General features: G+C 38.1%; 1 protein-coding gene across 4 annotated transcripts; it reads right to left on the bottom strand.

Moving 5' to 3' along the window:
* Nucleotides 1–122: 122 nt before the first annotated feature.
* WDR47 (WD repeat domain 47) lies at nucleotides 123–27,540 on the bottom strand. 4 transcript variants are annotated; one of them, XM_075508196.1, is made up of 16 exons: nucleotides 27,278–27,540; nucleotides 25,930–26,058; nucleotides 21,088–21,254; nucleotides 19,421–19,504; nucleotides 18,784–18,868; nucleotides 16,338–17,140; nucleotides 13,630–13,756; nucleotides 10,823–11,001; nucleotides 10,460–10,717; nucleotides 9,683–9,758; nucleotides 8,288–8,445; nucleotides 4,774–4,943; nucleotides 3,681–3,851; nucleotides 3,192–3,323; nucleotides 2,224–2,442; nucleotides 123–1,520 (listed from the first exon to the last, which is right to left on the bottom strand). In XM_075508196.1, exons 2-16 carry the CDS (start codon nucleotides 26,044–26,046, stop codon nucleotides 1,378–1,380), a joined length of 2,889 nt encoding a protein of 962 aa, XP_075364311.1. In that variant the 5' UTR covers nucleotides 26,047–26,058; nucleotides 27,278–27,540; the 3' UTR covers nucleotides 123–1,377. The 4 variants fall into 4 exon arrangements, with proteins under 4 accessions (XP_075364311.1, XP_075364312.1, XP_075364313.1 ...); XM_075508197.1 differs by having other exon boundaries at nucleotides 13,630–13,753; XM_075508198.1 differs by lacking the exon at nucleotides 25,930–26,058.

Here is a 27,540-nt window from a genome sequence, read left to right as displayed (position 1 = left end):
AAGATCTGAAGTCTTTTGTAGTTCTAGGTATACCACAGATTGTGATGTACAGTTTAAGTATCAGAGTTGCTTTGAGGAATTATAAACCAAGAGTCCAAAATAACAGACGAGATAGCTGCAGGTGTTGGAGGTCTTTATTGAGATTATAGCACAGATACACTTCTATAGTTACCTTTCCACTTTTATACAATAGTTAAAAATGCTCGCTACAGTGCACATATAATTTAGTAACCAAGAGAATCCAAAACTTAACTGCAGTTCAAATAAATAAATAACCTAATGTTTAAGGTTTATATTTTAAAAAGTAAAAGGAACTGTACAATATGAAAATATAACAATACATAAACATTAGAATCTAAAGTTTTGTAGAAATAAAACTGCAATTTCCCATACATAAACAGTGCAAGAAATGAAATTCAGATAAGCTTCTGAACCGGGAATTTAAACAATTTAATTCTTAAATTATCATGCAGACATAGCATTTTAAGCCATGCTGGTTTCTATTATAGCATTAATGGTATCCCTTTTACTTGAAAAACTGATAGCCATTAAGCTCACTGTGACAACTGCTGCCAATCCACTCTTTTCTACAGTACATTATACACAGAGGTATTCTGTTGCATTCAAAAAGTAAAATATTATATGTTTCTACAGAGAGAAAAAAAAAAATCAATATTTTACTTTTTTCCCCTCCAACATGTTAGCTTGTTCAAAACACTGTCACATAGTAAAAAGAGTGACATTTCCCCCAGTTTAGATGAAAAGAAAAAAATCCACACTGTATAATGGACCATAATCAAGATGTGGTTACTGCCTAGTCACTTTAATGTTCAGAATTTATTACTAAAAAAGATGAACTTGTGGAGATGTTATAAAGTTTGACCTCTTGTTGAGAAGTGATGAATATAATAAATCTGAAAAAACAGCGGAAGTAATTTATCTTTTATGTGTGTGTGTGGAACTAGTTACATACAGACTTAAAGTGTTGTTCAACTTAAGTTTCTCTATAAAATTCTCATTGAGGCAAAGACCAAGGAATGCAATTAATACCAAACTGTAAACACGTCATTCATGTTACTTTGAGTGCACATTGACAACGTAAGAGGTCTCCTCAAAGACTTTGGCAACAAGACTACAATAGGTCACAGCAGCATGAGTTCACATGGAAGACTGAAAGCACTGCAAAAGAATATACTAAAAACACCAAGACCTCCTAGAAACCAGAAAAATCTCTGTGACAAGTGCCCCTCCTCTTCATAAGACACTCTCCTGCTCCACTGCTGCTCTCTCAATGCCTAATTATTACTACTTTGTTTTTACAGTTCTGTAGTCTCAGGTCTCTGTGCTTTAGCTGCATAGGTTGCCTTTGTTTGCATTCTAGCCATTGTAGGTCCAAAGGGTTACAGTTCTGTCTGCAGAAGATGACAAGAAGGAAAGATCTTGTGTATGCCATCTGCATTGAATAACTTTGTCCTTGTGCTCTCCTACCACCATAAGAGGAAGCTGCTTCGTGAGGTCCCCTATGGCAGAAGAACAGAAATCATTAGTCACCTCAAGAGTTTATATCCCAGGTCTTTGGGCTTTTTTGGGGTGGGCTTTTGGATGGTTTTTTGGTTTTTTGTTTGTTTGGTTAAAGCTTACATATGTATTTCACCTTATGAAGCATACTTGACCCTTCTCTCTTTCTCACACACGCATGGAATATAACACAAAGCCCCACTGTTTTGGTTTTTAGGCATTACTGGACACCGTACAACTTTAAAATACAGGTATTCACAATTTTTAAACAATGTGATTAAAATTTAACAGTCCAAGAAAATCAAGTCAATTAGACATACCCAATATCTTCTATCTTCTTAACTCCTCCCAGTAAAAATAAGCATTATTATTATTATTATTATACTTTTTTTTTTAAAGGGTCAATTTTATGACTGCTGCCTGAAAGCAACAACCATCTCATCAGGCAACAGTGTTAATTAGTTCTTTTATCATAATCAGACACCCCCCTCCCCCAAACAAGATTTAGTTGATAGCCTACATTCTTAGCAACAGAACCAGCCAATTGTGACACAATCACATTTATACACCTTTCAAACCCTTCAAAGCTCTACTAGTTTTTCCCCTTTTAAACTAAAACGTGAACTTTGAACCAAGTTCTCTTACAACTTCAATACTAAAAGCACCGAATTGAAAATTAACCTAGTATCCTTTGTAGTATGTTACCTTGCAAATCTGTCACCTTTATTTTCATATCATATGATCCTGTGAGCAGGTAGTGTGCCCCTGGAGAGAAGCGAACAGAACGAACATCACTGGAATGAGGATGATAGCTCTGCACCATTCGTCCTCCTCGAATATCGTACAACATACAGCTAGAGTCCTCTTGTCCTGTAGCCAGGAGACGGCCACTAGGATCAACAGCTACTGAGGCTACAGCACTTCCTACAGGAGAAAAAAACCCAACAAACACGCATTATATTTATGTACATTTGTGCAAATAGCCAACATTTTTTTTTTTAAGCAAGAATATACACTGTATAAGAATACCAAATGCTGGCCTTAAATTTAAGGTGAACATACCTAACTACAGTTACCTTAAAATAAGAAAATTTTTATGTCTAGCACTTAAAACTCTGAAGCCATAGGTCACACTGGAATGATAGCAAAGCTGCTACTAGAGCTGCATGAGAAAGTATCTCTTTCATCACAGGAAAGAAAGTCACTCTTTATGAAATAATGTAGACTAATGCAAGGAATTCTCCCCCACCCCAATTCTAATTTATTGTCCTCCTCCCCCAAGGTTTCAAGAAACAAATCCAAACCCAAGTGGTTCTTAAGAATCCTTTTCCAGATTTCTATAGAGTATGTTGACAACTTGCAAAAATGGCTGCTCCTTCCCACCCCGTCCTTTGATTCTGAGACAATTATCTTGTGTCTTGCTTTATTTTAATATACTTGGAAGTGGTCTGTTTGAAAGTCACAAGGCAAAAAAGCTAGCCAACTTTTGAAAGGAAATGTTACTTAAAACAAACCAACACACAGAGGCAAGGATATCCTCACAACTTCTTTCTTTCAAAGCCCAGCCTCCATTCTGTGACACAAACCCCCCTTACATTCACTCTATACTACTTGGACATCTTTAAAGTGTATTTTTATGCAAGAATGATCAGAAGCCTGATAGCAAGTCTTACCTGTTCCATGAAACGTTGTTCCCACAACACGAACACAGCTTGGCACTCTCAGATCCCAGAATCTTACAGTCTTGTCTTGGGATCCAGATGCAATCATCCAGCCACTCCATGTATAAAGTGCTAAAATATGACCTGTAAACAAGAAGACTTCTTTATTTGATTAAATATCATTAATCAAATAATGAAATATTACAGTTCTGATTATATTTTTGCATTCATAGATTTAAGAGTCCTATCAAAAACCTGCACGTTGCATGATCTAAAATGCCAGCAGTGTAAGGCAACACCCAGCTTTGCATCTTCTCTGGAATGAAGCATGCACTCGCTCTATTAACTTAACAGCCCTCCCCTGCCAATACCTCAAGAGCTATTTGGAGAGGAAAAAAAAGTCTTGCTAGAAAGAAAAACACAAATACATTAAAGAAAACAAGTTTATTAGAATATAATACAGACTTTAAAAGCACGAGGGAGAAGCAACAACATACATACCAGTGTGACCACTTAGAGCATGCAGGCCTTGTCCTCGCTGACAATCCGTTGTGTAAATATTACAGTCCCCTGCTCCAGCACTTATTAAAATAGCACCACCACTTTCTGGGCCTTCCATAAAAGCAAGGTCTCTGATTGTCCCATCGTGCATGCTGAACTCCAAATCTGGTCCTAAAATAATTTAAAAATCGAGGAACAAAATGAGGCATACTTTGTTTATCACTGTTAAGTGCTGCAATCTTTAAAGCAGCTACAGTGATAATGCAGAATATTTTAGGCAAGGGTGGGTATACTACCAAGTATAAACATTGTTGTGCACTTTCCATAGAATACTCCATTTCAGTTACTAGAGTTCAAATAAAATCTCTAAGAATCTTATTTTTATTGAGTGTTGCTTAGGTTCCTACAGTTCCTAAAGCTGTGCAAAAGGTACATAGACCATCTCCATGGCCAATTCCAGCCAAGGTTTATAGAGTCCATTTATTTCTTTTTTTTAAACTATGGTAAACTAAAAATGCTTTCTCTGCCAGGAGGGATTGTTGAGAACACTGAACCACATAGGACAACACAGCCTAAGTTCAAAACAGGAAAGATAAAGAGCCATATTCAGTGTATTGATTAGGAGGGTTGGGCATGGAAAATAGTATTTGATGGGAGAGAAGCCTAAGACTTCTAAGCTGAGGGAGAAGATGACAGAACTAGGCAACAAAAAGGGGAACTGGAAGTAGAAATAAATTCCAACTGCCAGTCAAGAACTAGAGTTGGTAAGAACATCTGGTTGCTTTACCATACCTAAAAGATATCTACCAGAAGACAGCACAATACCAGAGTCTTGCAAAACAAAACCAAAATGCAAACAAACAAGAACCCAAACCAAACAAAACCCAAATGATAATTCCCAGCACCTCAGTGGCTCTGCTGGACAGAGACTACAGCAATGGTGAAAGGGAAAAGAGACTAAGTTAATCAAAGTATTAGAATAAAAATAACAAAACCTATTAACTACATAATCAATGTTATTTGAATGTTTTTGCCAAATATTGGACAAATAATTGAAAATATATTCTTTAAACTAAATACACACACACACTACCTGTTGCATTACAAGTTTCTGCATTAAAAGGCAGTACTTTCACATATTTATCATTAGAACCAGTAGCTAACAGCTGTCCACAGGGACTCCAGGCTACACAGTAGATTGATCCCTTATGATGCTTGTTCCTTTTGAAGCGAACTACAGGTTGTTTCGGAGTATTATAAGCACTGAAAAAAAAAAAAAAAGAAGAAAAATATCCCATTTCCTTTTATTTCTAAGGAAAACAATGTATTCTAAAATGAAAATAACTGTTTTCCTATTATTTTAGGTAACATGAAATAGGTATGACTTTGCATTGAAACATATACATGTGATCTAACACAAGACAAAAGGATCTGCTCCATCCCATTTTCTCAGTTTTTCCTCGTGTTCCCATTGTATTTGTGACTGCACATGCAAAAAGAACTTACGTGGCCCCTTCATCTATAAAGGGTTGATACAGATAAAATATAGTAATTACTAGCTACATACAGTGAAAACTTATCCCCAGAGTCCTAAATTGGTGGGATTTTCCTCTACATCCTTCATACATCAACATCTTGATCCTGTGGCCACTTTTGAATGTGCTTGAGTTCAATTAAGCAACAGCAGGCCAGCAAGCTCATAAGGCACATGCTATCTATGGTAGCACCCAGTGCAGCTGGCATGGATAAAGGCTGGGTCTGGGACTAAACTATGAGGCTGCAGGTTGGAAAATCCAAATTCCTGAAAGAAGAATGCAGAAGCCTGTGTACCCTCCGTGTATGTATGCAGGAAGGTGTTTCTCTTCCAGTTTCCCACCCACCAGACATAATCCCTAACAGGGGATTGTGTTTGGTATGACAGCATAATTGTATGACTGGGCTCTATATACTTATGTTTGGGGCTGTTGTTGTGCTTAGTAGTACTGTAACAATGCAAACTGAGGCCTGCTGTTTCAACAAAAAAGTTGTTGTCTATGCCATCCTTGCTGTCAGAATGAGTGGGACTCATCAAACACTTAAAGTGGTTAAAGGATCAAGAAAAATGCTTCTGTGTTAACCCTACCTGGGAAGACACAGAAAAATGCTGCAGTCAAGTACTGTCTCCTCTTTGGCCGTTAAATAAATAACAAAAACACCCATAAAACAAAAGAAAACTCATACATGTTCATCATTATGAGCTGTGCATTGGATATTATTTGTTGAATAAGGTGACTCAAAGCTTCACTCATCTAACTAGAAAAGCTAATACAGCAGTCTGTCCAAGAAAGACACATTCACCATTGTATGTTAACGCAGGAATCCTCAGAGCATCTAACCATTCCATACATTCTTATTCTTGAAACCTGATCAGCTTTACACATGGCTGAAATAAGAGGAACAGTCCCATTGAGGTACATTTCCTCTATTTCAATCGATTAATTTCCTACAATGTTCTTTCTCTGTTCCCATAGCAGGAACTAGTCAAGTGCTTAAGATAAAGTACTGCTATATCCAACTCCATCAACATTAACTCCAGTAACATCAACAATAGAAATTCAACAAATTAAATTGCTATTGAAAAATTCAGAAACCATACTATTAATACTTGAACAAGAGAGGCAGAGAGAAAAAACAGAAGACAAACATCTAAATCTGATTAAAAAACTCTTGAGATAAACATAGCTCTAATAAAGAATACTAAAATAAGTCTACATGGAAGCTAATTTTATTTTATTGCCAGAGAGGAAATCCATGGCAGATTAGCCTGAATCAGAATCACTATTCAACACACACTACGGAGCTTCCTAAATGGCTAATGCCTTATATCACACTCCGAGTTTGGATTCACAACATTTGTTAAGAGGTGGAGGCAGCAGCTGAGAATCACTGACTTAGTCAGGACGTGGGAGCACCTGCCCAGCACAGAGATCACATGCTGCCAATCAGCTGTGTGGAAGCACTGTGATTATTTGAGCAACATCTGCAGAATTGTAATGTGTATCTAGCAGTGTTTAAGCTCAAGCATGTGAAAAAAGCACACTACTATTATACCTTTAGAGAAAGGAGAAAAAAAAAAAACCCAAAACAAAACCAACCTGTCCTGAATCATACATCAGTTTGAAGGACAATTTTAAGAACTTAGAAAAATCCCAACAAAACTTGGACAATTAAACACCTGCTATTTACCAGATACTCTACACAACTACAGCTTTTTGAAAAACACGAAAAATTTTGAATGTGTCTAGACTCAGCTTGTTACAATATGGATATCTTTAAGATAATGTAATCTCTCCGCTGACTTGTAAATCCCATGATGAAACGTTTTTGGCAGACTGTAAGCATACTGAAAAAACCCAGTAAAACAAAGAAGTACAAGTTCAGAATTAAGGAAATCTTGGTATTCCTTTCATATCCAGATGCACTACGTCACTTGTCACATCAGATTGTGCACTGTAACTAGAGTCTAAGGCTGCAGAGTCAATCTAACCTTTCCCAATGGTTAGAATAAGTTGTGTGGGAACAGAGTTAGCCAATAAGGAGGTGTTCATTCCACTGAAAATGTTCTGCACTGTTTACCAATCAGGAGGAGGTTGTCTGGGCTTCAAGCCCAGCAAGTCAGCTTGCATTGGGTATCAGAGAAATCAACTTTTTTTTTTTTTGTTTCCTACACTGGCAATGAATATTTTGGAATTAAACTTCAAAGGCTACCTTACTGATTATATTTAAGGAGGAAAAGAAAAAAAAAAAATCAGATTACTTTTTGAACACTTTGGAAGCCTGAACATGAGTCCTAAACTGGGAAGGTATCCCAGGTAAAGCCACTGTGTGTACTTGTAGCTCCTTCTGATATTGTGATGTTTTAGATGCCTGCACTTCCGCCCTACTCCAGGAAGATAATGTAATTGGAGCAGACACAAGGAGATGGTTATTGAGATGGCAGTATTTATCTCTAGGTGAAAAAATATTTTTTCCCCTCCTATTAAAAAAAATGGGTAGAACAAAACCAGAAAAGACCAGGTGCACAGTAAACCACAAACAGTGCTTTTCCGGTCAAGGAACCGACGTATCAGGAAAACAATGTTTATAGTAACAGTGGGCCAATAGACACGCTCTGGCAAATTTTCCTGTAAAAGTTGAAGGTACTGCTTTCTCTACTGTTAAGTCTGTCCTCCTGCCAGAAACTGCATCTCATGAAGCCCAGCTTGTGCTGGCTTGGGAACTGACACATGCTTTCTCCCACTTCTACAGCTGGAATATCAAAAGCAGAAGCCATCACAGTAAACACAGAAAAGCCTACCTGCTGAGACAAAAATAACACTTTTATAAGGAAAGGTGTGGTATTGTAGCAATGCATCTTGCCAGTAATGGAAGAGAGCAAAGAAGTTGCCCACAAATATACAAATTCATCAACAGATCATCTTATTTTTGTTTGGCAGTTCAGGTTTCTAAGGAAAGCCTTGCACTATTATGACAACAAAATACAGGTATGAAGTGTACAGATATCGGTAGCTACTGGAGAAAGAAGTGCTATGCTACAGAAAAAGAAATGATTATACAAGCTTTCTTACCTTGGGTCAATTACTTCTGGATAGGCACAAACTCTCAAAGTTTTAGAGTTGGAGCCAACAGCATACAAACTCCCACTGGGATGAAAGGCTACAGCTCTGACAGCTTGTGTGTCTTCTAGAGTATTAATGCAAATGAACTGCTTTTTTGATTTGTCATCCTGCGTAGAGGGGTAACAGTCAAATTAGGTTCTTCAGCATAAAACTGGAGATGTAAACCTGGATGCAACTGTTTTGCTGAATGATGTAAAACTATTGTACCAAAGTATTAATAAGTAGCAGCACCAGGCTAAACTATTCAAATCACAGATTTGTAAAACAATGGCTACTCCAGGTCAAGGAATGGCATACTTCAGAAAGTTTTTCTTCAACTCACTCTTACAGCTAACATTAGATTAACATTTCTCATTCTCCATCCAGGCTTCCAACAGCTTTTGTTCTTCTAAACAGCCCATCTCAAAAGCATGATATTACAGTTTATTTCTGTGTAAGCACATTTGATTTGTGTGAAATTTGTAAGGGGAACCAAGCTACATTCTTCTGAAAACAGTCCAATTCATAAATGTAGTTTTTAAAACAAATATAATACTAAACATAAGAATCAGCTTTTCACCCTGTAAATAACACAAAGTTATCATTAAATTATGCTAAGCTTTATTACATCATCCTCCAGATGACTTCATCACCACCTTTCTAAAATTTTGATTTTTATTTATCTGATGCAGAAACTTTGGAATGTACTTATTGCAAAGCTATTTCCCTAAAATCAGTCCATACCGACTGGAGTCCCACAATCAAAGTTTCAACTTGGAGAACACAAAACAATGGCTGTAAAACACATCCCTCTGGAACCTCTGTTGTACAAGGAGAAGCTGAGAGATCCAGAACTGTTTGGCTGGGAGATCACAAGGCCTTTCAGGGGGGGTGTGTGTGTAAATCTCATCAGTGTATATAAATACCTGACAGGAGGAGTAAAGACGACTGAGCGAAACTCTTAACAGTGGTACCAAGTGAAAGGACAAGAGGCAATGGACACAAACTGAAATATAGGAAATTCCATTTAATTTTTTTTGTTGTTTTAAAAACACTGTGAGGGTGGTCAGACATGGGAATAGGTTGTCCACAGAGGTTGTGGAGTCTCCATCCCTGGAGATACTCAAAACCCAACTGGACCCAGCCCCAAGCAGCCTGCTCTGGTTGACCCTTCTTTGAGCAGTGGGTTTGGACTCAAGTCACCAGAGGTCCCTTCCAATCTCAATGGTTCTGTGATTCTGTAGGTACTGCATCAACCAAAATTCATTCTAAATATCTATTAACAATGAAAGGATGTCACGTACTCAGGATTAAACATTGAATCTTGTGAAAACACAAACTGTAAAGGACAGTAAGAAAACTCACCTCATCACCTCGTGTCCTAGTTAAATTCCCTGAAGAGTCTTCCAACTGTGGCTGAGTGACAGCACGTTCTGATACGCTGTTTTGATGTGGTGAAGAGTTTAAATTCACAACAAGACAGAAAAAACAAGAGCAGGGACAGATTTGTTTGTAAATATTTTTTGGACTAAAGTTACCATTTCAGTCATACTCAGAACTGACTAATGTGGTGGACAAGTGTTATGTGTGTCCGATTCTTTATCATTAAACTGTAATCTTTGCATGTTTGCTGTTTTTGAGGCAACTCCAGGCATTGAACAAGTGAATGCAAGTTAAAAATACTTGTTTTCATTCCATAACATACATACACATAAACGTTTATACACACGTACATGGAAAAATGGTTGTTGCTTTCAGGTCAGCACTACCTTTAGCTAAGCTAAGAAATCCAATTTCTACTCTACCCTGCCTCTCTCTCCATCTAGTTTGTATTTAATAAAAAAGCTTTCAGAAACTTAGAACACAAAATAAAGAATAACTATACATATAAGATGGAATAAAAAGTCTGAATTAAAAATAAGCATAAAATGTAAACCATAACAAATAACCACTATTTCACGTGTGCTGCCAAAAAAAAAAAAAAAAAGGATTTTATAATCCTTATAAAAATATACAGAAAACACTGATCATGAGCTAAATACCTCTATTCAATGACAAATTCATTTAGTAACTAAATACAAACAGCTCCCACAGTGCTAACAGAAGGACATTTCTAGTCCTGAACAGTCTCACATAACTTACGTTTGATTCCCCTGTACAGGTGATTCTTCAGGAAAGGGTATCTGATTAGCTGATCCACGCTTTCGAGGAGTGCTTGTATTCACATTTTGGCTATCAGTTGTTATCCTCTGACTAGCATCTGAAGGTGGTGATGTAAAGTTACTTGCTGGATTGGTAGATGCATTCCCTTTGCTCCCATTACATTGCTGGCTAAGTGTTTGTACATCATTTCCAAGACTGTCCATACCTATATTTAATTCTCCTAGCTTCTGGATAGATCTAATAACAAATGACAAGAAAAAAAAAAGACCACCAAAACAGGTCATTATGAGAACTTGAGGAGGGGTAGGAGTGGATGGAGGGAGAAGCAAGGAAACCCCCCACCTGTTAAGAAACTGTTCAGTAAGATTCTGTTGCTGGTCAGCTCCATCTTCTTGATTTACACCTCCTTCCAACAACATTTGCTGGTACAACTGTCGTTGTTGCTCCTTCTGTTCTAAGTGCTGCTGGTAACGTAGTCTTTGTCTGTAATATTCCTGAAACTGCTCTGTTGAATCACGAAGCTTAAAAGAAATGAGAATTACTAATGAAAATTAAATAGTTAATTGTGGTATTTAACCTAAATATTCACTCTCTGGTTCCTTATTTCAATACAAGCATCAAAAGGCCAGCAGATTCTCCTCTGAGGAGCAGTGCTTTTGTTCTTTCCTAAAACCAGATATAATTTACATATTAAAAAAGGAAATCGCTGCCAGCCTGCACTATTCACTGTTGAAGTAGTTCTGCCCTAATTCAGAAAATGCCTCTTTCCTACAAAACTTCCAAAGTATTACTTAACATCAAAACAAATAGGTGATTGGAAACTGAAAATAAAAATCAGAAAACAGTGTAAGCTACATTCCAAATTCCAAGTCATATTTTCACTACAAATTTAGTATTTTCTGCCACATTGACACTTCTCTGCCATCAGTCTGCAGAGCAGATTTACCTCTCCCAGTAGCCAACCTTGAAGTGGTCTATCCAAGTGTTCCATCTTACTCTTGAAATTGGTACCGTGTTCTAACTTTACAATTCCTTACTTTCTGGACCAAGCACAAGTACTTGAGCTTCCTTTCTCATAGTCTCTTCCCTTTTATCTTTAGCTTCGCACACTGCCAGCTCCTCGGGGCCTCCCTGCCTTCTGCATTCCCTGATCTTCACTTTCTCTCTGTGCCACTAGTTCCAAATGATACCATCATAAACAGTTGAGAACAAGTTAAAAATGAACAAACAAAAAACCCCACAGAAAACCAAAAGAACTGTAGTCCAAGGTCAAAATATCAACACTGAAAAAAAAAACCCTTAACTGCGCATTTACCAAACTAGTAGGAAAGAAAAAGTGGTAAAAGAAACCTGGTGGATTATTTTTTGGTTTTCAAAAGTTACATCTTTGTCATCTAGTGATTCTAAGTTTTATAAGGACATCCTGATAACTTTGCATTAGTTCAGACAATTCATGCAGAGTTTTTTGTAACTATGAGCCTTTGCATTTCTTCTCAATAAAAACACTTGCATTATAATTCTGTGTTCTCTGACAGAATAATTTTTTGGTTTATAATGGATTTCCTGGCTCTGCCGCATTTGTAAAAAGTTCTCCACCTGAGGTGAATACTTGCAATTTAGAAACTCTGACGTTATCTTCAGCAGTCCAGAAAGCATTCTCTATATTTCAAATACGTTAACTATTCCCCAGTCACTGGGTTACAATCCTTCTAAGCAACAGGTATGTTCTTGTCTATACTTCCATGACCTTGACTTTCCATGACCGATACTTGTTTGCTGCAATTGGATTCAATCCTTTGATCCTTTAGTTTGGGTAATAATAATACAGAATCCAACACCTAAACCTAAAATATGTTGCTCAGATGCTCTATTCTATGAACTCTGGCTTCTAACTCAACCCCTCCAGGAACAATGCAAAAATAAAGCTATGAAAAGAAACTTTAAAAGAATTTCTTACTTGCCCAGGTATACACATATACCACTATGACATGGAAAACAAAACAAGGTGAAGTTGGACTAGGTACTACATTCTTTTCTACTTGTGTATAATAGTCTGGCCAACATCTTCACCTACAGCACAGCATCTCCTGTCTTCATTCTCTCCTATAAATTCTGTGTCCATTTATTTGCCTTTTGAAGCCTGCTCTGTCATACGTCTAGCTGAGCTCTCTCCTCCCTCCCCTTCTTCCCAATGTGCACACACAATACTGTTGCAGCAGAGAAGTTACTCAGCAAAGTCCTTGAGGGGAGCGAAGTCCTCAAGTTTGGAGGACCTTGTTAATCCTCCAGTAGGCCCCATTGCCTCACTCAAGTATCCAGAGTCTACAAGAACATAGCCCTATCAAGACTAGACTGGTTTTCAGTACCGTACAGGTGTCATAAGCCAAGACAAAAGTTTACTTAAGAAAATCAAACTGGAGTCTGCAAACAGACTGCATACTCGATGCTATTAATCATTACTCAATTAAGAGGCAGATATGTAAAAACTGTGGAAAGGGAACAGAATAGGTAACTGTTTTCATTGTTTTGTACTGAACTACTATTTCACTTTCTCCATATTGCTGTTAAAGGAGAAAAAAGGAAAAAAGAACGATAGTCAAGGCACGAGCCTTCAAAGATGAATCCAAAAACTGGTTACGCTACTGGATTCTGAATGGCAGAGATACAGTTACCAGGGAACTACCAATTTTAATTTCTCTGTGTCCTAGACAAAATTATGTAATATGACCTATGAAACTTGGTGTTAACACCAAAAATTGCAAGCTACACGCCAGATTCCTTGCTAAAATACTAAGAGGATTCTTAAGCAGTGTTTCACCTAACATTGCTGGCTTTGAGTATTGCAAAGTTTTTTTGGTTTTGTTTTTGTTTTTAAGATATACACAACAGTTTAGCAACACTGTTGATGTGAGAAGGCAAACTAATCAGCTGCACTACAGACTTAAATGACAGCAGAGCTTTATACAATGGAAAAAAAAAAGAGTAGTTTCTTATACAAGATGCAATATGGTATTTTCACCATCTTGTAAAAACAAGATTCAAAGCAACCCATTGTCATGCATGAAGTTCTGAACACAAAGGCAAATCATTATGGAGTGATCAGAACACAGCTCAAAGGGCCTCATTATTTTTAAACAAACAACCACTACCTCATTTTTATCTTGTTTGGCTGATCCCTGACTCTGTGCTCCATTAACTGGTTCATTTTCTGGAACTGAACTCTGGCACAAAGTCTCACTGCTGATGGGATGCTGTGGCTCCACAGGAGTATCACTTCTTGCAGCAACATGGAAGAGAACAGAAGGTTAATTGAGAAAAATTAAGAGTAGAAAATCCCCTGGTAAGTAGAGAAAGATAACATTCTAGAGTAAAATCTGGTAACACTGGTATGCAAACTTCTTAAGTCACATAAAACTGAAGATATTGCTTAGGAAAAAAAATGCCACTTGCAATAGGTTGCGCTAAACAAAACAACACCCCTAGCAAACAAAAAGCATAGACAGTGTGCTTTGTCCCCACATTTTCCAAACAGCCTTACCACCATGGGATATCCAAATTTCACGTTTTCTATCCCTACGCTTGAATTATATACCCTTTAACTAGCATGTTATTCAAGATCTCCTGTTTTCAAAGCAGTTATGTGCATGGAATGTCTCAGATATACTATGGGGCTAATGTCTTCTATAAGGTATTAGTATCATTACCACTATCAATCTAAATTTGAACTATACTTTACACCCATCAGCTTGAACATTCCTGAAAGTGCTACAAAGGAAAATGTGTATATCAGTTTTTCTGTTCTCGTACCACGTAAGTATTTCTGCATGGAACCCTTTCCAAAATGCTTTAGCAATCAGTAAGTGTGCAGAACACATTAAAAGCCTTGGATTCTCATCTTCAATTTTGTCAGCTTACAAAGTCCTCTTTACTCAGTGACTTGGAGCAAAGCTCTTTAAGAAGTTATTCTGAACTTTTTGGGTATAATAACAAAAATAACTTAGCTGACTAAAAGACAAGTAATTGCTTGCCAAATACAACTTAAAAAAGAAATACCATACTTCTGTCATGTGCAAGAAGCAGCAAGGGCCAGATTTACATAAAGCTCAGCTTCCTAGCTTCCACCCTTGCAAATACTGCCATTTAAGTTGGACACTTAATCTGAAGTTGGATTTTTTCTGAAAAACGTAATGCCTTCTTGAAAACTATGGGTCTGGCCCCTTAATCTAATTCTAACCTTCAAGAGATGTATTAATTAATGAAAAACCATGTTAAAATCTATCAACTTCACTTAACATCACATGCAAACGCCTACACAGAGAAAAACTGCAGCAATTTACCACTTTATGTAGTCCACAAGATAACTCTATTGGTGCAGAATTATTCCAGTACACTAAAATTGAAAAAGGAAACAAAAAACTTTCGAAAATCAGTTTTAATATTGGTCCCTGGGCTACACGCACAAATGTTAAGGTTTGTGCATACAGACGAGTAAAATTACAGGATTCACAATTCATTAGTATCTTCAGGAGGTACACTTTTTAAAAACAAAACTCAAGAGATAATTCCATAAGACTTAAGCTATCCACAAAAACTCCAGTTGTGAAGAGGCTGGTAAAACCATAGATTAAAAGTGAATCATTTAGAATCAAACAAAATAGCTCCTTTCAAGATAAGCACTAAGAGAATATATTACAACATACATGAGCGCAAAAATTTCCATTATTATTGGTGAACTGACATCAGTATGAGATGGTGTTTGTTTCCTTTTCATTGAGTTTAGTTACAGCTGCTCTTTATCTTAACCCAAGATACAAGATATTGCTGAGACAATGTCACCATCTGCAGCCAGGATTGAACAACACAGAGGATAGTAAAAGTATTCTCTGCTGGCCAGTGCACTCAAGTACAGTGCTAGTTACCCACCTGGTTCTCTAAGAGCCAAAAAAACTGGCAGCTGCTTTCTAGAGAAGCATGGATATAACACTTAGAAAGGGGCAGAACTGCTGATCAAAATAAAGGCGAAGCAAAAACACGGTACAGTCTTAATTGACAAGTACCATTTATCCTAGTTACCAGGACTTTTCTCTCAGAAGGTAAGAAATGCAAAGTTTTGATACAGGCTTTAGTTCTTAAGGAAGAAGTAAGTTTTGCAGTCTACATTGCATTAGAAGAAGTTATTAATAACATTCGCCGCTATCATAACCCAACTATCTCCAAGTCCAATATATAAAAAGAAAAAAAAAATACATTCAGCCACCTTATTCAGATTTGGTTTGGAAAATGGTAAGTAAATATTTAAGCTGGACTAGTGTTGTAATAATTTAAGTGATAGAGGAATGCTACAATGATGGCATATAGTCATTTCCACTGACTTCATTGGGACTATTTCTGTATGTAAATTTTTGAAGTATACTTAATCCTTTACAGTGTGAGGACCAAAATTTACAGACACTTGAGGACAGAATGGGATGGGGAAAGAAGATGGAGTTACAGCTGTTCCACTGTCTCCATTTATTTATCTGGAATGAAAGAATTCAGCAATACTGAATGCAAATCTTAGCTAGACTATTACATAATCAGAGCATATTTGTGCTCTACGCTAGGATTTCAACTTTAAGAAAGTCCAGATTGAATCCATAAGGCTCAAAACCAAACATGAAAATGTACTTCGATCAAAAAAGCATAAGGAAGAAAACACCTTGCATACAGAGTTTTAATTACAACAGAATTTAAACAATCCAATTATGTTTCAGTGTTACAATTATGTTCAAAGTTACCAGTAATATACCAGTTCAAAGAACCCAGTAATATAAAGTGCAACATAAGCCAAGGTAAAAATAAAGCTAGTTGCACTTACCGCTCAGGTGACTCTTCAAAAATGCTGTGACACTCAGTATTCTCAAGCATGAGACTTCGGCTGAGATTCTGTACTCCTGGGTAATGGAAATTAGCAAAGGAGTGCGACATTGGAGAAGTTTTGGTCCCAAGGTCTGTGACTCGCTTATCGTGATTTGTTAATCCACACGACAGCCCATCTAAGGCAGGGTTTAAGGAGCGGGTCATGTAAGCATCTGCTGACTGAGGCCGTCTCATTGGGGATGATGGATAAGGAGAAAGTTTGCTGATAAGAGGTGTCAAAAGATCAGCATACGCAGCTTTTGTAGGCTTGAGGAGTTTATCAACATGAATATTAAGCATCTTTTGTTCAAAAGCACAAGAAAAAACAGTAGCTGGCAGATTCTGCAGCCATGATAATAAGCTAAGGTCCAAGTCATCACACCCATTACCACACAAGAGATCAATGCCCAGCAAGACTTCACTTTCTGTGATTTCTTCTCCTGTTGCTTTACTCTGACAGAATTCCACACAACATTCATAAAGCAATCCCTTCATTACAAGCTGAAATAAACGATTGTTACTTGCTTTGAAGCCAGCCTCACTCAGTTTCCTATCAGCAGGAATAAACTCTGCCACCATTACGCAGGCTTCTTCAAAGCAGTGAACCCGTGCAGTGCTGGGATTCCAGTCCTTGAATTCTGCGTGGTTGGTCAAGCGAGGCAGCGTCAGTAGCAAGCAGAGTTTACTATAGTCTTCCTTAGAGGGACAATATTCTTCCAGCGCATGTAGGCACTGTACAGCCTCTCGCATTGTAAATTCCAGCTACAGAAATATCAATATTAACAAAGTAGTTTGTAGTACCTATGTTTCTACAATAAAACAGTTGAAGAAGAACAGGCAGTAGCAGAATTTCTCCACTATAATTCCTTTATTACTATTACTGTTTATATTTTAATTAAAACAGTATACAATATAGAGTCCGAAATTGCTGATGCAAATGTAGTTACAACAGAGCCAAATTTCTGGATACTTTGACTTCCTGAAATCAGCCCCAGTCCCATTTTCTACAGATCTATGGAACTTTTTCATGTCACTGCAGGTTTGATAGGCTTAAAATTTTAAATCTGTAGCTACTATTGCAGCACAGGTTACTTCCATTCTCAAAGCCAACTGAAGTTTTTTCTCCTTTTTTTATGTCTATGAAAAGCTACTGGCATAAGTTATAAAAGGCTTGTAGGTTTCTCTAGTTTCCAGTGATTAGCAACTTTGAGTCTTTTATATTGAGATTTTATTTTCTTCAATCAAAACTGTTAAAGTTCAAAAAGTTCTCAGAAGATAAGACCTCCAAATGAATAGAGGGCTTTAGTACAAAGCTTGTTGATAGCTAAAAGCCAAGAACCATGTTAAATACACATAACTTGGTATTTTTAGTTACAAAGATAAAAAAAAACCCCAAAAAACAAAAAAACCCCCAAAACCCCACTTACCCATGTTATCTAACATCTGCTCAATACAGCAGCCTTTCATCCACAACATGCCAACACATTTGGTAACATTCAAAACAAAAAATAAAGGACATAAATCTCATTTTTTTTTCCTCTACTATCTAGTAACAGTATACAGATTGAGTGATTAGAGGAATAGTACACCTTTTCCTTACAACTATAAATAAAGACTTACTTTTAGCTTTCTCTACAGTGTCAAGAGAAGACCCTGCAGTACAACATATGTGTAATGGGACAGAGAATTAAAATCAATTCAGTTTGGAAAATGAAATCAATTGTCTTAAAACTACTGGCATTCTTCATTTTTAACTTCATAACATCTTTGTTAGAAATTTGGTATTCCTGCATTAACATAAATGAAAAACTAAAATTAATTTCACAATCTGCACACCTTCTTTGTCAGTTTGAGTTAGTGTCTCTTTCCATATTGAAAACCTAAGTTCACAACTCCTGCTATTTGCACATTTAACTGAATCGGTTCTTTGTGAACACATCTGTTCCCCCCAAAGAAACAACTGTGTCCTTTTTCTCTAAAGGCAACAGAAATTAAGATTAATTCAAACTGGAATCTTTCACCTGGTCCTGATTATAACAAATGTCTGTAATTCTGAGGCTTGCTTCAGAACTCTTTTGGAAAAAAAAAAAAAAAAAAAAAAGAGCCCTGTACTTTAGCATAATGGTGTAAAGTAAATCCCAGGATCAGGACCACAAACACAGCATATGGTCACTGATCTACGCTGCTAAGTTTCAAGCAACCCTTATATACACAATTCTATTTGAGATCTGGGAGCCACATTCATTTCCAAAGGATATCAATTATTTTTTCCATTATTTAAGAAACCATTTGGTAATAGCTAAAATTTGTGTATTTGGTGCTGGGAGCTTCTGCTCTGCCTTTAATCAGAATCTCAAGAGGCTTCTTGACAACAAAAAACCTCACAAAACAGAGATAATTCTTACATGCTGAGGCTCATCTTCTGCTGACATCGCATTGTTTACACATAAGGCTTCCAAGAACTTCTGCTTCATTATAATATAACGAAATCTGCAGGTGAGAAGTGAAATACTATACATCTTGATCCAGCAGTAAACATTCTTTTAGAGACAAGCAGAGTATTTTACAGCTGATTTTTGAGTTTGGTATAGAAATTGCAATGACAAGGAACTCTGATCCCAAATTTTAACAAATTGGTAACCACAAAATTTTATTTTAAACAGGAAATGTCTTTTCCAGTTATTGCTTTTAGAAATATTACATTTAAAATATTAGAAGGCTAATAAGAAAAAAGTGTAGCAATCATACTAATTTCTTAAATAGAAATATGACAGAGCAGCCAAGTATAAAAACATGCACCATTTTCCTAAAGTGTATGGCAAATGAAAACGCATTACAGATTGTGTGCACATATTTTTCATAGTTTAAGTTATAAAAAATAAAACAACACACATGCACACACTTTAGGAACTGTATACAGGTTAGAAAAAACAAAAACTAAGGTAAAAAACTTAGAACTACTGCTTTCATATACAATACTTAGAAATTTATGTATTTTCCACAACTCAAAAAAATTGAACTCTGACATACATTCTATTTTACCTTTTCTTGTCGAATTTTTCCATACATTCAAGAGGCTGAATAAATTGAAGAACCTCATCCCACTGACCATCAAGAATCAATTGCCTAGTAAAAGAAAGAGTCATTCCTTTGATTTCACTGGACAAGAACATCCTTCTTTTTTCTAAGTAAGCAGCTCATTTAAAACCACAACAGTCATTTAAATACACAACAGGTGATCAGCCTGTTTCAGTTTTTAAAAGTTAATGCTTTGCACAGATGCCAAGATGACTGTCTGATGTGACTAGTAATAACAGCAAAATCCAAGTCCTTTCTCAATATTTTGTAAAAATAACCGCATACAAGAAGGACAAATATTAATTACTTTTAAAGGCACATCAAAGAGGACTAAATGGTCCTGTGTCTCCTGCTTTACCCCTAATTCTTATTTAAAAAAGAAAAACTTACTTGAAGAATACGAATAAATATATTAATTCAATGAATACATCCTGAAGAATGAAAGTGAACTTAAAAATGAGTTAATGTTAATTGTATAAATACTGCTGGGCCTATTTTATAAGGAGAGGGAGGGAAAAAACACACAACTCCCATATTAAGAACTTAAGAGTAACAGCTTGGCAGGAACTATGCCAGCACAAGAGCTCCAACTCCAAGTCCAGTGGGCTAGACTGCACAAGTGGATGCCCTCATATCACACACAGAGTTCTCTATAAAAGGCCCAGCTCTACAAGGAAGGGGTGAGTTTCTCATTAGATGTGTACTCAACTAAGCTAAGAATTAAACAAACAAATAGGATTCACGTTAATCTTTCTCTAGTTCTTCTTTCATTTTATTCCAATATCCATAATTTTAAACAAAAGGGAAGCCATCTTGTTCAGTGATAAAAATATATTTTTTAATGTTTTAAGAACAGCTGGATTAAGTTATTTTCTCATGCTTCTACAAAGTTACCAAGTACCTTTGGCATGAAATAGAAAACAGCAAGGCTAAAAGACTAGTGTGCATCTACAGCAACTCCTTTTAATAATAATTGAGGGCAATATCATGAATGGTGAATCACAGCAACCCTGATGCCTTGATGATAGCAGAGACCCCTTTCATATTGTTAACTTTAAGAGACATCTAGGTATTATATCGAAATGCAGACAATATTTTGGGCGAAAAGCTTTGGAAGCCACTCCACTCATCCTAGATCTTTGCACTAGAATATTGTCAAAATATTTTATTTATTTTAAAAGTCAATGAACTACACATGCAGTTCCATGTGACATGGTAAGCAGATAATGACAGATCACTGTTGCCAACAGAAGGTCTTGCTCTCCCATCCTATTCCTGCTCATGTGCTTTCCCCGATTTACCCTGCGCTGACACTGGCACTTGTTAAGACTCCTTCCCACTTCAATTCATTAGCATGCCAGAAAAATAACAAAGTTAAAATGAATGAACAAGCAAACAAAAAAAAAATTCTAATTCTAAACCTATGTTGATGATGCCTAGTCAGTATCTTCAAGTGCCTCAAAGAAGGAGGTCATTAACTTCAGAGCTGGACCACAGAATTGGGATCAGGAAGAAGCAGAACATGATGAGGGCGTAAGACCTCCTGTTCATTGGCATGAGGATGCCCACAGAATCACAGTCCAACTGTTTTCAGATATGTGGTATTTAAGCACCAGAGAAAGAAGTCCTACCTTAGAAAAAGCATGTCATCTGAAAACAGGCCATTAATGACCCCACTTTCTTTCTCAAGTGCCAGCATACTGATATGAAGTTTCCTTGAGTTCAGAAAATCTAGTATTAGTTTAATTATTTCAGCTTCTTTAACATTCACTGTTTCTTCAGCCGTCATGATGGCAGCCTAAAAGGGAAAAGAAGAGAGAATTTTAGCTATGATCCATATCTTATTTTATGCTTGGTTAACAAATGTTGGCTATTAAAAAAACTGTAAAAATACAGCTTTACAAGACAGAATATTGTAGCATTACAAAAATGAAATAGACAATATTAGGAAATTGATTTTAAGAGGTTGATTATGAAGCCACAATTAAGACCTAACAATGCATCTGCATCTTTTTTATTTCTCTCCTATGCATATATAGGGGTCCAGATAAACAAATCTACCAAGAAATCAGTCCTCCTGCAGTGTGAAAATATTGTGCTTACCAAGTCTGCAATATGTAAAATTTTCCTTTCTGGAATGCAAATACTGAAGTTCAAAGAGCATAAAAATGAGCCAGTTACTATGTCATTCTCTAGAGATCTTACAGATAAACTTAAATGTTTTAACACATACAAAAAGCACAGCACACTAAAAATGCATTCTCCCCCTACCCTATTTTTGAACTGGTGTATGGCAATTAAACCAATGCTTTCCATTCTTCCTTCATAAGGACACCTATATCTGTCTATATGCTTTATGAAGAATCTAAAGCTGCAAACCCAAGGTGGCCTAAGCCAGTTTGACCGCTGACTGCCGAAGTCCCATTCACTCACCTGCCTCCAGCTGCGTGTTCCTGGCCCTTCCTTAGCACTCCTCACTTTTGTCACCGGGTTAGCTTTTCCACCAACTCATGTGCTGAAGTGGCTCAACAGTCTAATAAGCTCTCCAGCCAGCAAAAAGGAAAAGCAGGAAGATGCAGCTGGGGCAGTGACAGGCCAAGGCCCTGGCTGCCAGCAGTCAGCTTGTTTAAAGCTCCCATGGATACAACATCCAAGCTCCTTTTGCAACACAATTCCTCCAAGGATATGAGAGTTGTAGCATGTACTTCTCTTAGAAAACCTAAAATAAATTCTGCTTCTGGCTAAGTCTTGCATGGTTCCTTAAGTCTGACTTAACGTAAAAGCTGTTCAACTTTTTTTTTAAACCTTAGAAAGACTTTACAGCTGTAGCGCCCAAGTTAATCTGCTGAAAACTATCTGGGGACATGGGGAGAAACCTTATAACAGCCAAGCCACGTAGCATTGCCTCATCCAGAGCTCTTCAAAAAAACCTAGCGGCTACAAGAGTGCAATTTCACATCAGGAGAAACTCAGTTTAAGCCCACGTTACTCCAGAAAGGGGTGGTCCCTCTTCTCACCTCTGCACTAAGCCACACATCCCCAGCCACTTCATGGCACCCACAACGGAGCTGTACGGTTAGCCAGACCACTCCTCTGACTCAGGCACAAGTTAAACATTTATTCGCTCTGTGGACACATGGGCTCTAATGCTGACACAAGGAACTGACAGAGCTTTGCTTTCTGGCAGTAGCAAAGTCTTAACCTGACTTAAATTGATTATGAGAGTACATCAAAGAACAGAGAAGAAGCCAGTATCAGTGATGAACCATCAGCAGGAGGCAATATCCCCAGGAACAAGGAGAGACAGTGGAGTAACAGTAATCAGAAAAATGAATAAAGGGAGATGACCATACAGAGCAAGATGTCCACAGCAGTAGGTTACAGTTACCCTAGCTGCTCCCCCTTTGAATTCAAAAGCGGAAATCAAAATACTTCTTAATTCCCTCATGCAACTATTTACTTATGCAGAAGTCTAGCAACTACGATGCTGAAAGACAACCTGCTGCAGGTAATGCAGCTCCCAAGACAAGCTGAAGAGATGTCGCAGCCTCCAGATACCTTGGCCTTGGAAGACTGGAGTCCATAAGCTAGTTATCTATCTCGTATTAGGAAAAATGCACAGAAACTGGTAATAAGAAATCAAAGAACAGATATAATAAGTTTGAATAATCCAAATAAGACACTCCAAGTATTAACAAGAAATTAATTATTTACTGGAGAAGAGGTGAAGAGACAAATACTCCAGTGCAACTTCTCACTGATCATTACAAGCCAATGAACTTGAAGGGATACCAAAAATTAGGCATTAATAAGAGGCGTTTTTGTACTACATAATCTAAATCCCCAAGTTTTCCATGTTCCTCACAGTTGTATGCCAACTTTTTTCCAAGTAAATTTTTGCCAGAACTTTTGACTGGGAAAGCATTCGATTATAGCAGCATAGTTTATTTTGGAACAACAGAGACCTAATTGTGCCAGATGAAATGGCCTAACTTCTTTTTAAAAATGGCTGGGTTTAATTCTGATTTTAGTCACAGAAGACTCCAGTCACCAAGTATTTTGATGGCTCTCATGAAAGACACACCCAAAGACGACGCACCCACTCTCAGCTAGTAAAGTCAAAGAAAAAAATTAAAGTCTGGCTTGCAGAATGCTTTGCTGCAGGAAAGAAAGCAGATAGACACACCAATCCAAAGCCAGAATTTGTAGAAAGATGCTTTTTCCTTACATTTTAGCACTGTTTCAACTTCTGCTTTTGGCAAACAGATATGGATTTTTGATCCCAGAGAAAAATTCAACCCTACTCTTATACACTGAAGGAAAAAAAATCATCACAAATTTAACCAGCAGTTTAGTACTAACATCCTAATTCCCAACCTCACCTAATGCATTTGCATTTCTTATTTATTATGCTTTATGGCACTGGTGGTTTTTATATAAATTAAATTAACTTCCTTGCCAAAAGACAAAGTAAAACTTAGGCAAATCTATACTGAGACTCTCCATCAGAAAACTACTAGAAAGACTCAGACTAACACTCCCTTTGAAGAAAGGAATACCAAGTCCAGCTTTCTTTTCAATTGGATCTACTGGACTCAAGTCTAAAGAGGAAGCCACCCTACATAGCTTCAAGAGTGTCTTAAAATTAATTATTTATATAATCTATTGATGGAAAAGCGAGCATAATACTCGGCACTTTGCTTAACAGTACCACTACATTAAGTAAAACCTAGCATCTGCAAGAAGTTGTCTTCCATCCTCCATTGTAGTTTTAAAAGAACAGGTTTGTCCTGAACGTAAAGCCTTTGCCAATTCTAACACTTAATTTACTTTATTTATATTGCCCATATAAATTAGGATAAAGGATGATTGGCACCCTCCATATTTCATATCGGACTAGTAACAGCACCTTTAGGGTCCTGTTAAGAAAAATATAATATAATATCCAAACACAGTTTGGATACTGAATTTCTGAAGAAGAGTTGAAGTACATGGATAAGCTCATACACTAACAATATTATGAAAAAATTTAGTGTGCATTTGCTGTCAGAACAACACAAATAGCTTGAAAAGAATGGTAAACCTACTAGAGGAGATTTTCACTTAATTGATTTTTTTAGGCTGATAAGATCAGACTTCTCTTATAAGCATTATGCTGTCAAAATAATAAGCAGCACTGTAACACTATCATGAAATTATAAATATACATAGGCTTACACATCACCCCCTATGAAATGTATCAGGTTTTCTGATATTCAGTGGTATGTGTATAAATAAAAATAATAATAATTAAAAAGCAAAGAACAGCAGGGAAACTCAAGATTAGAGCTCAAAAGCTGCATCTTTGGTCCATCCCACTATACTGCTTTCTGCCAGCACATATGGCACATAACGTCACAATCTGATCAGCTCAAGCACTAATAATCAAGAATGATTGAAGCACAGCACTAGCTTGAGGTATAAATGAAAGTAAATGAGTATTAGAGCTTAACATTTCAGGTGCCTTCTACCAACCAGGTTTTTGCTACAACCATTTCATCTTACCCAGCACAGCACTTTTCCACACCTGTCCTCCTTTCTTTCTCCTGTCCACTCCCCCTTATCATCTTCCCCTGGTTCTGTATTTAAATTTGTTTTCTTCCTAATAAATCAACGTCAAGAAAAACAAAACAAAACAACTTCTTGCCACAAACCTGGCACATCTTTTCTCTGTAGCTTCAATGGACAAGATGTCCTTTAAACAAGCTCTCTGGAACATAGACTACCTACTCCTAAATTTTCCAGAGAGCGTTTTCACTCTTGTTCTGTTCTTACTCATGTTCTTACCCTTGCCAACGGCAAGAATCTTCTCATGGTATTATAAGCATAGAAAACAATTCTTAAAAAAAATTAAATATATATATACACACACACTTATGCATATAAACATACTATTTCAGGAAAATGTTTATAAACTACAAGTGTCTAAAAATAGTGTCTAAATAGTCTTTCTCTTTAAGTTACCTCCCTTAGAAGAAATTTAAAATGTATATGCATTCACATGATAGAAAGTTAAAGTAAGGTTTAATATTCTGGAAAACAAATAAATAGTGAAATTCTAAAACAAGCATCATTCCTACGTTTATTTGTAATCTGAAACAGATCACTCGCCAATAGTGTACAATATGCATTCACAAAAATGGGCAAGGAATATAAAATATCTAACTACTCAGAAATACAAGAAAGAAATATTATAGTTCAAATCTTAAGTATCATACTGAGAGAGCAGTGATACATTTAAAGGGAGAAGCAATGCCTAATTAGAAGTCTTGGTTCACTGACTTCAGTGACAGCTGCACTGCATATCCATAACCTCAGCATCTTGGTAAGATATATCACAGAAAAACCAAATGTGAAGAAGTAATACATATTTTAAAAGCTAGCTGTTTTGCATAGAGTTATTTCACCTTTTAATCCATCCCACAGTCACTTACATATGACTCTTGGGCCTGCTCAGAGGCCACTCCGGAGTTCCGCCTACACAGACCCCACGGGGTACTCGGGGCCCAGTCAGTACCTAGTGGCTCCATTTCTGATGTGCCCTCAATCATCTTCCAGTTATTCTATATCAAAAGAATTTAGAAAAAAAGTCTATAGGCCAAATTTTTTATTACAATTGATTCTCACAACAGTTACTGCAATTCACTGACACCCATTTTACCTTAAGAGATTGCACGATTCATTATTTCAAATGAACTATATTGAACATATTAAGCCTTTAATAGAAAACCTTCATGAAACTTCGTACAGTTGAACTCTATGATTGAAACCTTTTTCTACTCCAACACACAGCAAATAAGTGTCCTCTTACATACCAGCCTTTTCTTCATCACAGATTTTTCACAGGCTTGCCCTTCAGTAATCCATTTTTTTACTCTGCTTAGATCAGCTGCTGCTTTAGAGCCACCACAGTAATCCTTATCTCACCATGCTTTAGAAGTGACCAGCAGAGCTCTTTGCATTCATCAATCCCTGCTACAATACACACACTCTTTACCCAGAGCATTCTGCATCATGAATTCCAAAAAGGTGACATTAAATTATGCAATACTTCCATATCAGAGTGAAAATAGAATGCAGAAAAACAAAAATCCCAAACAAGTTAGAGACTAGAAATGAATACATTTTGACTAAAAAAACCCCACTTGCACCAAATTTTTCTCTTCACGTGCGATTCCACACGAAATCCACCTCTGCTAGTGAAAGAGTTCAAAACAACCGCACTGTTTAATTACACAGCGCCGAGCCTGAATTAGCATTTCGGGAATGTCAACTCAGCACCAGCGGCAGACAGGGCCGCAGAGGAGCCGACGCTCCTTTGAAGCGGCCCCGGAGACAGGGCACACCCCGCGCCCGCCGCCTCGCCCGCCCCGGGGCCGGGGCCCGGGCACGCACCGCGCCGGCCACCGCGGCCAGGCTGGCCCGGGCCGCCCGCACCCCAGCCCACCCGCACCGCCTGCGGATGCCACAACAAAGGGACGGCGGCGGTCGGGCGTCACCGCCGCTCAAGACGCCGTGCCGGCAGCCGGGGCAATGCTCCCCTCAGCGGGGGAAGCGGCGGCAGGCCCCGCGCAGCACGGCCGTGCCCGCACGCCAGCGACGGGACGCGAAGGTGGGCGGCCCCAGGGTCGGCGAGGCCGCCGGGCAGCGCCCACCTCACGGCGCAGCGGCCGCAGCCCCTGCCCCGCCGCCCTGCGTGGTCAGCCGGCCCCGGCCCAGCCCCTCCCCGCCAGGTCGCTCCCGGCCCCTCCGCGGCGCGGCCGCCCGCCCGCCGACACTCACCTGAGGGGACCGTCGGCCCGTCCGTGCCGTCACCAGCGGGGCGTGAGGGGAAGATGGCGGCAGGCCTCAGCGGCGGGGCGGGGCGGGGGCGGGCGCGGGCGCGGGCCCGGTATCGGTGTCGGTGTCGGTGTCTCGCCCCCGCTCCGCGCTGCGGCTGCCACCCGCCCTCACCGCTGACTGCCTGCCGGCGCGGCGCCCCAGGATCCTCCCCGCGCCGGGGCGGGGTGCCCGCGCCGCGGCCTGAGTGGAAAGCGAAAGGGGGC

This window comes from Mycteria americana, chromosome 7, assembly GCF_035582795.1.
Source record: "Mycteria americana isolate JAX WOST 10 ecotype Jacksonville Zoo and Gardens chromosome 7, USCA_MyAme_1.0, whole genome shotgun sequence".
Taxonomy (NCBI): domain Eukaryota; kingdom Metazoa; phylum Chordata; class Aves; order Ciconiiformes; family Ciconiidae; genus Mycteria; species Mycteria americana.
Note: the sequence above shows the minus strand (reverse complement) of the source record. Positions and strands in the feature narration are given on the sequence as shown.